Genomic DNA, 12624 nt, shown 5'->3' with positions numbered 1-12624 from the left:
AGAAAGCATTTTGAAATCTAAATTGCTTTAGGCACATTAGGTACTTCCAGGAATAAACAGAACATCACACTAGGAATATGACACAACTAAAAGACATCGGTTGTCATTAGTGTTTGTTGAGCCTAATAATTTGGTTTCTAATGAAGAGTGGAGAAAACACACTGACAGAGGCTCTCCTCCTCATTCTGCATTTCTCAGAAAAACCCTTACTTAAGTTAAATATTGATGCTTGGCACTATTAAAAAGCAACACACAATCAGACACTGCTAGCTCAGTCTCTCCTGTGTGCTACTGAGGAACCCTAACTTCTGACGGGGAACAGGAGAGATAACTTAGCACCACACAGCGCTGTGTGGCAGATGCTCCATAACGCTTCTCTTTCCCTTGAGAGACACTCGGATGCTGAGTTTGTACACATCCCAGAGACAGGGGTAAAACTCATTTTCTGTGTTCAAAACAGACTTCAGTTACACATGAATGTACCTATTCCCAAATATACCAGTGCATGCACATGGACAGAACTTCCCCTTTCCTCCCCCCATGCTACAGAGATTCAAAAGATGCAAGCAAAGGTCACTTTTCTAACAAACTCCTATTTTTTTAACCAGTCTGGCAACTCACAGCTGTGATGAGGGACAGAAGAGCTACCTTAGTACAATTCACAGATCCCAGGATGATGAACTCTTGTCAGACAGCTGGCAGTACAAAAGGGTGGATCTTATTCATCCCTTTATTCAGGTGATACAAATGATGTAGTGATAGGGTAACGTAATGCTGAATCAGGCTCTGCCAAACCCGCTGAAAGCCAGTTAAATCCACATAGTGACAAAGACCTGCTTAATAAGACTTTTGCTGGCACAGACTATGATGAGCAACTGCAATGGCTACTGTTCATCTGTTTCAGTACACAGCACACCAACTCACACCCCATTTAAATGTAAGTAAACACTAGAAAGAAAAGCAATCTGACAAGTTACCATCATTGGAAGCCAGAGGATGACTTTTGTCAATGCAAGAATCAGTGAGAATCGTTTCTGGGCAAAGCCCACCATGAAGCTCCTGCTCTGTATGCTGCTCATGCAGTGGTGCTCAAGCGCACTGCTTCCAGCCACACCTTTTCTAAAAACTGCCTCCGAGACTGGACATGTGTTTTGGAAATGCTTCAGATCTGTATCCACAGGGTCCACTGGTGACAGAGATGGAATAGCAGTACCGCAGCCTGCAGGTGTCCCAGGGGTGATATAGCCTCCAGAGACTTCCTGGTAATCACCATGTAATAGCTGTTGCTCATCTGAGCACAACAGCTGGTAAGTTAGAGGAACAGACAGCACTGTGAGGAGGCAAAAGCACAGTGAGTAGACAATAAATAAAAACAAGATGAAGGAACTGGCACAGTCAGTGAAGCAGCCCCAGGAGGTAGGGATGTACTTGCCCCAACCACAAAGAGGCAAAATGCAGATAAGCAAACTGACAATCCAAATGGTAAGAATGGCCCATACCATGTTCACTCGTTGCTTGGAAGTGCTGCAGCTCATTGTCTCAGTTTTGCTGATGGTGTAAAAGTTGTAAGAAACTATAAGAGATCCTTTCAGGTTGCTAGAAATGCCCTGGAATAAATATATAAGAGCTGAGGTGGTGCACAGAGGCTGGGGGAGGACATCACTTGACCACTGGGTGAGCATGAAAATAATCACTGGCACAATGCTGATCAAATCATCTATTGACAAAGAGGTCACAATCATTGAAACCGTGGTTCTGGTTTGTATTTTCAGCAGGGAAACTAGTGAATAAATACTGCCCAGAAGTGCTGTGAATGCAATGATAAAAGTCAAGCAGAATAGAAAAACATTCCAAGTTCTCTGCTCGTGAGGCTTATCCATAACACTATGATTTTCAGTGAAGGAGCTCATCCCACTAAGTGACAAATTACTGGGTGTTACCGACATTGTCCTTGGCAAATCTTTTTCTCTGCCTTCTCACCGACTCTCCAAGTTTTTGCTAGCTGAAATCAAGACTGTTAGCTCCACACAGCAAGTCTCTTTGTTTCACAAGTTTCTTTGTTTTCCTACACCCTCTTTCATGGCATCTGATGAAGAAATATTCAGGTGAAAGCACCCTTGATAACCAGAACAACTCATGTTCTTGAAAAACCAGGCAACAATGAAGTATCAAAGGTCCTGGGGGGAAAAAAAAAAAAAAAAGCAATTCTTAAAAATCCTTTCAGTACTGGAAGATGGTTAATTCAGGTTCTTCAGGTAATAACATGCCATTCGGTTTTGACAGGTATCAAGCACGGTGCCTTACTCACGAGTTCAGTTGAAATGAAGGCAGAACATCAGGTATGTTCAAGCTCTAGTAGCTCAGGGAGAAACAGTTGCTGGATTCACCCTCTGCTTCTCTGAGCTGCAGGAGGGAGGAGTCAGATGCAAGCAGGATAGCACAGCCAAGGGGAATGAGTATCTTCTAGGAGGGAACTGCCTCAGCTGGATCAGAAGACTGAAACAGTGCCCCTGCTAAGCCACACCTCCAGGGCTGACACTGAAATCCAATGTAAACACTCAGATCTGATGTCAGCAGTAAATGTCATTCCCGTAAAGCCCACGACGGCTGCTCCAGGGCTGTGTATCACTACCAAGAGAGCTGCTTTTATTCTTTTGCACTTCTGCACTACAAGCTTAGCAAGGGGAAAAGCCGCAACAGCCTTTTATGATGATGAAGCAGAAGTGGTGTGTCTGCTCTGTGTTTTTGTATTCCTACTCCCACTGTGTGTGGATGTGCATACACTGCACACGGATGCTGTATAGTTACTTACTGACAAGCGTTCATTAATGACAGGTACCTGCCATGCACGTTAGCCAGGTGGTGCCTGTCTCTGTGGTATCTCAGCTCAGTCTGGGGTTTATAAAACTTTAATTCTCCGCATGATTCAAATGCTGTCTGCTTTAGTTGAACATAGGAACAGAATCACAGACAAGTGCATTCTGGTACATTATGGATGTTTTTTTCTCCGGAGGAAGTGCAATACTGGTGAAACTTACGAGGTGACAAAATTTCCCACACCCAGATGTTAAGTGGACAGGTAAGTGCAATGCAATTCTCTTGGACTCTGCTTCCCCTTTCTTTTTGGCACCACTTTGAGTTCAAATACACAATGGTGTTGAAGGACAAATATTTTCTGATTAAGGGTAATACTGTAAGGCTGCTGCAATTACTTGCTATCTGAGTAACATTACAAATCCAGTCAGATAGAAATCTGTGTAATTAACAACCCGATCTTTGCTCAGTCCTTCCCACTTTGAAATGCGTCAGCTGCGTCAAGCCAAGAGCTGGACTGCCCGGGTGTCTTCCCTCCTGACTGCGCAGGGCAGAGTTGGAGGCAGAGACTTTCAGAGGTGCTGGAGTCCCAAATGGAACAGGCAGTTGAAGACAATGCATGGCTGCAGCTATATTGTGTGACAAGAGCCCACGATACAATGATCAGAGCTAACAGCAATGACAACTTACATGAATAACCCCTCCTTTATTTCTCATCTCCAAGCTGCCTTGCCATGGCACCAGAAAGGCTTATGCCCCAAACAAGGCTGGCTCCCCCAGTCAACCCTACATGCCCTGTAGAGCCACAGAACTGTCTTCAGTGCAGGACCTGTTGATAAGCCATGCTCCTCCTTTTCAGCCTGACCAGGAGCCTTTGCCTCTCCATTCTCCCTTTCACATCACAGCTGTCTCCCTTCTGAGGATTCTTCATTATTTCTCAGGACCAACTGCCAATCCTCATGTTAGAAATTTGCAAGAGGAGCATCCATCCTGCCCTCCACATAAGGCACAGTCATGGATCTGGCCTTTAACTGTACAGGATTTAACTTGGCTTTCATGATTTATCTGGTCTGTTGTACTACTGACTGTTGATCTGTTCTGTGCCAGCTAAAGGCCAGGGCTCATTTCCTTCTATTCACAAATCACAGTCACCTCTGCACCTGCCGGTCAACTTTAAAATAAGAACAGTGCTCTAAATATTAGATTAACAGTGTGAGTCTCATCAGAAGTACAGTCAAGAGGTAAGAAGAGAAAGAAGAATAATTTACCTTTGTTTGGTAAATATTTTAGCCTGGTTCCCTCACGAAACACATGAGAATGCTGCCTGAGTGTGGATATATGCATGTAGATGATCCTCTCTTCCTCACTTTCCATCCCTCAATTTCTTTTGACAAAATGATCATTTTCATCTCTATCTGAAGGTCTCAAAGCTATGAAGTTCCCACAAGCTTTATGAAAATCAGCAGCTGATCAGAGGAGACAGGTCACAGCAGGCTGCAGCAGAGTTCCCTCTTCACCAGAAACTAGTGAATACAAAGCCGAGGCTTTATAAATACTCCAACCATAATGAAAGCTTCAGCTGAAATTTCAATTAATCCAAATGCTAAGCTGCAGGAAACCAGCTTTCTTCACTCTGGCATATCTTAGTGCTTCCTGACACGTGATCAGTTATTTTCATTCTTAAATCCCCTGTTTCCATTGCCTGTGTCATCTTCATTTGCTCTTGCAACATTACTGTTGGGTGCTTAGAAACAATTTTAATGATGTTTGGGAAATTATTTTCCCTACTTTGGAAAATTTTTCTCCTGCATGCTGAGTCATTATGTATCCTTAGTTCTGTATCCTGAGTCACTGGATGTCCAATAGCCCTGACAGCAGATATCAACAACAAATTCTCTGAAAGTCCCCTAGCACAATCCTCTTCACATACTTTACTGCCCTTGCTTTGTTGGCTGTGCCTCCATATTTCTCTGTCGCTTTTTGGACACTTTGTTAAAAGGAGTCCATTCTGTGCCTTGCATTTGTATTTGGAATGAAATGTTCATGAGTGACGTTAAGAAGAAAGTAACTTTTATTTATAGCCATACCCATCCAAGGCAAATAATGTATTATTCACTTCAGTTTATCTTCCCACAGAATGTATTTTATCATACGAACTACACCTTGCCAATCTCTGTGGCAGTTTTTACTAAAACTTACAATATGGTGAAATATTCCTTCCTCTGGTCATTTCATAGTTAAAGACTGAAGATCTCAGGGGGGGATGAATTCAAGCTTCCCTTATTATTTATCTTTCTTTAACATGATTGATGAGTTCCAATAAAATATATACAGAAAGATCAGTTTCATCTTAAAACTAAAGAGACAATTTGGTTGTAGTAAGAAACATGCAACTCTACAGAGGAGTACGATTTTCCATGCAGCTGTGCCTCCAGCTGACTAACATTCACTAAGATCTAAGCTCCAAAACTTCTCTTGTGGCTGGGGCAAATGAATCTGAATTATACTCGCTGAACTCTTCTGAAGGATGAGTTTATTCTGCACTCTTTCAAAACTTACAGGAACAGTATCTTTTCAACCGTAATTTCACTCCCAATTTCCCTGAAATTATTCGTGAACAGGCTCAACTAGGTCTGAGGGTGGCAAGGACAGGCACATGAGCAGAGAGGTAGGCAGTGTTATCACAACCTGCCTTCTCTCAAATTTTCTGAAGAAATAGTGCTAGAATGGAATAATACAGCACTGCCAAAAAGCCACATGTAATGACCTTGCAGAAACCAAGAGAAAAGAAAATGAAATTTCAGTCTGATACTGTCTCCTGGTTTGGACTGTGTCAAGGCAGGCCTGAATTCATAGATTAAGATCCTTACTATTCCCTTTCTTCTCTGCTTTTAGCTTCTTTAATTATGGGAGGTTCCTAATAAATACTAATGTTTGCAATACAGGCATATATTCCTTATTCTAGTGTGAATTCTGTTTACTAAGGAATGACCACAAAGAGAAAATACATTAGGCATAGAAATCTCTCTGGCCTCAATTCAAACAGCACTGCACAATGATGTCTCATTAAAGAAAGAGTCAGCACTACTCGACAGGCTATGAAAGTCCTTCTAAGACACACACTGCATGTAACAATTCAGAAATGCTTGTAAAGAGTATCAAATATTCACCTTCATAAAATACAACCAATAAATGGAGTATTAAAGATTTATCCTTTTTAGGGTATGGGTCACATTTTATTTTTGTATCTTGCACTAAGCTAAGCTTTGAGTTATGTATTTGATTCCTTTTGTCACTCTAGAGACAAGGTTATTACAGCAGCTGTACAAATATTTCATTTCAGAAGGCAATATAACCACTGTGCCAGGCAGAAATGCATATATATAAAATTCCATTAATGTCTTCACAATTTATTCCTCAAAAGCATGTGAAAGAAAATGTTTTAGTTTTTTTCTAGATTTTTTTTTTAACAGGTTTTTAAAAAGATGTCTAATGATAATTTTTGGTCCGTCGGACTCAGATATCACTTTCAGATAGAACATGGTTAAACTGCAGCTAATTATTTCATCTAGTTGTTTGCCTGAGATGAATTAAATCAAGGGTGGCTTCTAATAAAAGGCAGATACTCTTATATTTAATCCATTTCCGCTGCAGCTGTATTGCTGTGCTGTAGGAAAAGGGTGCTTACTGATTTGGAGCAATTAGACAAATGTAAATTAGGAGTAATTCCATTAAACCTAAAAATGTGATTTAACTTATGTGCTCATTATGGGCTGGACCGCACCAGCTCTAACTCAAGCAAAAGAAATCTTGCTGTGCAGATGCTCCCTTTGAAACCAATGGGTTACTATTACTTGCAGTGTGTCCCTCTGTGAGGTAACACCTCTCTGTGCAGATTGCCTGGTATTAAGCAGTGCCCATTATCAGAGCTTCCTAACTTCAGGTTTTTGCTTCCATGCTGTAAATACAGACAGGAAATTGAGACTGCAATGAACTGAATGGTTTTGGAGAATTACAGAATTAATGATAGACAAATGGAGCTAAAAGTAAGCTCCAAAGTATCCGTGGGTGATGTATAATCATAGTGTGCCTCTTTCCACAAGGCTTTCAGAAGCCCATAAAGAGCATACTGATGGGAAAAGAAAACAGTGTCAGCCCTGCAGTGAGGCTGGCAATAAACAACATGGCTGGGAGAAGAGAATACAACTGTCTGGGCTGTGCTGTGTGCATGCTAACCAGAGATGACTATGTGCTGTTATTCTAGAAATGACCAAAGTGAGACCAAACAGAAGACAAACCATCAATTATAAAATAATAATTTTGGGATGGCAATGCCAAAAGGGAAGAGATACTAAGCATGCAGTGTGTACAAAGAGAAGAAAGGGACAGTGCTAGTCAGGAAGATGTTATTTTCTCTACCAGATAGCAAGGCAGAGAGATGGTAGCAAAATGTGCAGCTACCAAAGTGGAGAGAAGCTCAGTTCTAGATAATATGGAGAGTAAGACATTCTGCTAGGTGTAGCGTAATTGCTCTCTTGAGACAAGACACTCCACAATGTTACTTTTATTAAGCAGCCACTGGCTCACCAAATTGCTAGGAGGAGACGGACAGCAAGCAAGGAGGCAATTCTTCAGTACACCTCTTCACAGTAACTGCTCTCTAATAGACAGCAAAGTGGGCTGTGGACATAATTCATGGAACAGCACGCTATGAATGCTTTTAATTTTGCTGTGCAGCTCTACTAGCAGTAGAACACTCGTAATGCAGCTGTATTAGGGTGATCATACCTAATCACTGAACAAATACAGTAAGCGTAACATTGTGCTCAGTAATCACTCCTATTTTAGATGCTGCAAAATGTGTGTAACATACTGGAGAGAAATAAATGTTGTGCAATCCAGCAGGAGCTGGACAGCAGTAATACCACAATGCTATGGAAAACTGCCTGCAGAGAGTTAACTGGACAATCCAAACAGCTGGGAAGAAACAATTATCCCTTTCTGAAGGGGGGGGGGGGGGGGGAAGAAGGCATATGCCTTTGAGTGACACAGCTATGATCCAACAGCAGAAAATCACCCGTATATGAACTTTCTCCAACAGTAACAAAATTAATGACTGCAAGAGCCATTTGTAATACTGTTTGCATGTACCACTGCATGCTGGATAGTCTCATGAATTCTGCAATGGGCTATCTTAGCCCTTCAATTCTCGTTCCATCATTACTTCCTTATCATCTTCTCTCCTACTCACCTTCAAGGAAACCCGAATGAGCAGACCAGGAAATTCAGTCTCAGGAGTTAGGATGAAACAGAGTTTTAATAAGCGAAGACTGAAAGCTCTGTAACCAAAATTCTGCCTCTAGAAGATTAAGAACCTGTATGTGCTCATTATCTCTGCTTTTAACTATACCAACAAAAAATCTTTCTAATACTGACTTGCTTTTCACAAGAGACTAATATTAACCAAATATTTTTGCATATTAATAGCCACGACAAATGCTTCAGTGAACTGGGTATTGATTTAAGAAGACAGAATCACAGAATAGAATCATAGAACAGTTGGGGTTGGAAAGGACCTTAAGACCATCTAGTTGGGCAGGGACACCTCACACTAAACCATCTCACCCAAGGCTCTGTCCAACCTGGCCTTGAACACTGCCAGGGATGGAGCATTCACAACTTCCTTGGGCAACCCATTCCAGTGCCTCACCACCTTAACAGGAAAGAATTTCTTCCTTATATCCAATTTAAACTTCCCCTGTTCAAGTTTTAACCCGTTACCCCTTGTCCTATCACTACAGTCCCTAATGAAGAGTCCCTCCCCAGCATCCCTATAGGCCCCCTTCAGATGCTGGAAGGCTGCTATGAGGTCTCCATGCAGCCTTCTCTTCTCCAGGCTGAACAGCCCCTACTTTCTCAGCCTGTCTTCATACGGGAGGTGCTCCAGTCCCCTGATCATCCTCGTGGTCCTCCTCTGGACTTGTTCCAACAGTTTCATGTCCTTTTTATTTTGAGAATACCAGAACTGCACATAATACTCCAAGTGAGGTCTCACAAGAGCAGAGTAGAGGGGCAGGATCACCTCCTTCAACCTGCTGGTCATGCTTCTTTTGATGCAGCCCAGGATACAGTTATTTAAGTAAGAATGTTTAAGGATGTTTAAGTAAGCCAGACACAGTAACCCAGCAAAAATGAGGGACAAGACAATTACCTGTTCTGACTCTTCCAATCCTCACCTGGCCCAGCTCTAAGGAGTTGCTCCTGCTGCAAGACTTGGGACGTTGTCAGCATAGGGCTCTACTCAGACAGCTCATTCCTAGGTGGCAAGCACAACTATATTCCATTGGAAATAAAAGCACAGAACACAAGACAAGCAACCAGTATCCTTGCTTCCCTGGAAGCTTGTAATTCCAGTGAACCAGGAAATTAAGGCTACCAGTGTATTCACCAAGTCAATTTATACCATCATTTATATCAGCACCTTAAAATGTATGTAACAAGCGAGTCAGTTTAAATGCTACAGTATCTGTAGAAAGTGTGGGCCATGACACAACATGCTAAATGCCATTTAAGAATCATAACTGAAATTCATCACAGCAAAGAAGGCTATAAAATCACAACAGATCCTCATCCTTTTACTGACGGTAGCCACCCCCAGTCAGATCTCATTGGCTTTGCTGCTCATAGTACCTGCAATGAATGAGACATGGAGAACTGCCTAACAGTTCAGAGTAGTTTTCAAATCTGCAAAAGTTAACATTTGTACCTCTGAGGCACAAATCTATTCATATTTTTTGAGATCCTCTTCATTTGTAAGGAGAGAAGCACTTCGTTTCCTTCAGCACAGTAAACCTGCTGTCTTTACCAGACTGCACCAGCTGAAACCATACAAAAGTCAGTGAAGCCCATCTGCTCAGCCTACTTCAATAAAAAATTAGCAAACTTAATAGGAGGCGATACTGAAGAGCTTACTACTTTATTATGCAGGTTTTATATCTTATTTGGTATTTCAAAAGGTATCTGAATGACTTTAAAGTTTTAGTAAAAACACAGGAAAAAAGGTAACAGGATCCTACATCACTTCTGTATTTCTGAAAACAGTACACCTTTTATGAGAATTCATAACACAGCCATAAAGCCAAATAATGAACGATAATACTGTAAACAAACTATGAAGTCTTGCATGTAACTACTATATAATGACCACAAGAATACTAAAAGAGCTTCAGAGGCTTCAGAATAGTCTGACTAAACTAGCAGGATAATTTTATCACCAGTTTAGAAAACGATAGGTTATGTGGATGTTTTAATCATACAGTCATCGTATAGGCAATAAAGATATACCCTAAAACATATACTTATTTTTGCATTGTAGGAAGAGGAGCAGGTATTTCCAAATGCACATTCCAAGTTACAGGCTGATTCTGCAAACTTTTTCAAAGAGTGAACTGGACATAATTAAGGAAGTGCATTTACGAATGTTTCAGAACTGCAGTAAGTTTAGTCCCAGTTACAATAAGCCCTAAAGATGTGCTACACCTCACATATAACAAATACTAAAAAATTCCAGTTCTAATACATGCTGCAGAATATCTGCACACAAATCTTGGGAAGGTTCATCTTCAGGATTTTCAGTGCCAGTCTCAGGTAAGAAACCTCCTCATTACCTGAATGTTGCAACTGACTTGTATATCTCAAACAGAACATCCGGAATACAAAACAGCATATTTCTGTGGTGTCCTCAAGAAGATGGCATTAGTGAGGAGCTGTTTTTTTCTCTGTCTTGCTCAAAGCAAGGTAGCTTTGTTTATAGAAATTACAAAGCAAATAAATAAAAATACATTAATCTTAGGTTTGGAAATTCCACCTTCTTTGTCATAATTCCTTTTCTGGCTTAATTCTGAACATGTTCTAGCAGGGAGGCTTTGTTTATTGGCTTTGGTGAAATATTAGCCAGGAAAGCCCAGCAGGCTTTTAAAACTCCATTTTTACTACCAAATTATAGAAATCATAATTAAAATTAAAACAAGACAACAAAGGTATAAGTATTTCCTGGAATTTTCAGCGCACTTATCACGCAGCTTTCTTATGATACTGCAGTTTGGTCTTTCCCAGTGATGGTATTTAAAACTGCTAGTTTACAGGAATAAAAAAACTTATCAGATTAGGAAACTGTGAAATAATAAAAGATCCCCCAAGAAGGGAAGTGCAGAGCTACACCACTGAGCATCAAGCATTTTCTTAATTATTCTGGTCAAGAGAAAGAATGCATGAATATTTTCATGGGATTGTGAACAAAAACCTTCCAAACAAGATAAAATCACACTTAGAAAATCGTCTTTCAAATGCAGTGCCAGGTCCAGTCTCTGATCTGCAATTTTTGAGACTCAAATTGTGATAAAGGGACTGCAGAACTCAGGCTTAGTGCCAATATAAACTAGGCACAGTGTGTCAGCAAGATACTAAGATACTATGGAAAGTCTTGCTGCAATAATCCTAATTCGTTGGGCCAGATGGAAACAGTGCGTTACTCCCTTAGAAATAAAGGTTTCAGAAAAGAAAAAAAAAAAAATGCTTGAGAAGAACGATTATTTTCAAACACTGAATCTTTTCAATTCACATGTTTATCTAACCCCCTGGGACCGATGAAGAGCTTTACTACGCATTCTCAGGGTTTCTGTTCTGAGTTTCTGTTAATGCTGCTATTGGTAACAACCATAACTGGACACTCGACACTCTGCCTACACTGGCTTGAGCCCAGGAAAGCGTATTTCAGTGCAGCCAATCTCGCAATACAAGAGAAAACACTGCAGCTGGGTGATCTCATTCTTGCTCAAGTCCCCTGAGCTTTGCACAGAGATGCTGGAGAGAACAGACATAAACCAAGCTGGGCCGTTCTGAACTCTGATGGAAGTCTGAATACCTCCCACTAAGCCACTGAAAAACCTGTGCCCTGTGTCCTGCCAGCCTGGCTAGCTGGGGAAGCATCAGGCATGAAGAGCTAAAAATTCTGAAGCCTGCATTTATACACCAAAAGTGACCAAGTATTCAAAACACCAGTGGACCTACTCATGCAACCAGCCACAACGGGAATTTAAATGCAGGCCTCTCATCTAGATGCTCCAAATCCCAATCACTTCGCCATGGTGCCCAGGCAAAGTATTGCATCTGGAGCTTTAAGGTATTGTCAATACTTTTTCTACCATGTGACACTCAAAGAGCTGGGAAACACAGACTGAAAGTGCACACAAACCATGTATTTTTGTAGTGAACAGATATTTGTGATCAACTTGGAAAAGTCAAATTTCAAGATGTTGTGAAAACAGCTGTGGTTAAACAACCGTATTCCATCTCAGTACACAGCCCCTTAATCAGGTGTATACTGAGCAGACTTCTGGTTGACTTATTTAATAGTAACATAAGAATAAATTGTCTCAATTCCCTCCAAAATCAATCTTGCATTCTCAGCAGTTTTTAAAATATCAGTGGGTAATTTTAATGGAAAAATCAAACATATTCATGATTGCAATCACAAGCTAAAAATGCTATGTTCTACACTCCTGTGTGTTTCAGATTTATACATGAACATGAATGGTATACATCTCTGTAAAATACACATGGGATTTGCTCAGTCAAGTCTCTAAAATAACTGACTCTACTTACCACTATCTACTAAGATACACATTACAGAAAGCAAGGATCAGGTTCTGGTAGCTCCATCAAATTCAAATGTCTACCTGTTCTGAGAAGAAAAAGCACCACAACCCTTCCTATTACTGTGAAAGAAAATGGGAAATCAACAGGAAAGCA

At 40.9% G+C, this 12624-nt stretch overlaps 1 protein-coding gene across 3 annotated transcripts in view; it reads right to left on the bottom strand.

Annotated features, from left to right (window-relative positions):
• Nucleotides 1-12624, bottom strand: part of GPR149 (G protein-coupled receptor 149) — an 87472-nt gene that overhangs the window by 22644 nt on the left and 52204 nt on the right. For 2 of the 3 annotated variants that reach the window (XM_057421713.1, XM_057421714.1), the window contains exon 1: nucleotides 978-2349. In XM_057421713.1, the coding sequence (XP_057277696.1) occupies nucleotides 978-1946 (969 nt within the window). In that variant the 5' untranslated portion in view covers nucleotides 1947-2349. Of the gene's footprint in view, nucleotides 1-977; nucleotides 2350-12624 lie in introns of those variants that run through there. The other variant, XM_057421716.1, reaches the window with a different exon arrangement.

This window comes from Pezoporus wallicus, unplaced genomic scaffold (genome assembly GCF_028554395.1).
Source record: "Pezoporus wallicus isolate ANWC-B61680 ecotype Strahan unplaced genomic scaffold, APGP_CSIRO_Pwel_v1 scaffold_7402, whole genome shotgun sequence".
NCBI classification, from domain to species: domain Eukaryota; kingdom Metazoa; phylum Chordata; class Aves; order Psittaciformes; family Psittacidae; genus Pezoporus; species Pezoporus wallicus.
The sequence above is the reverse complement of the archived record's forward strand: the minus strand, read 5'-3'. Positions and strand labels throughout refer to the sequence as shown.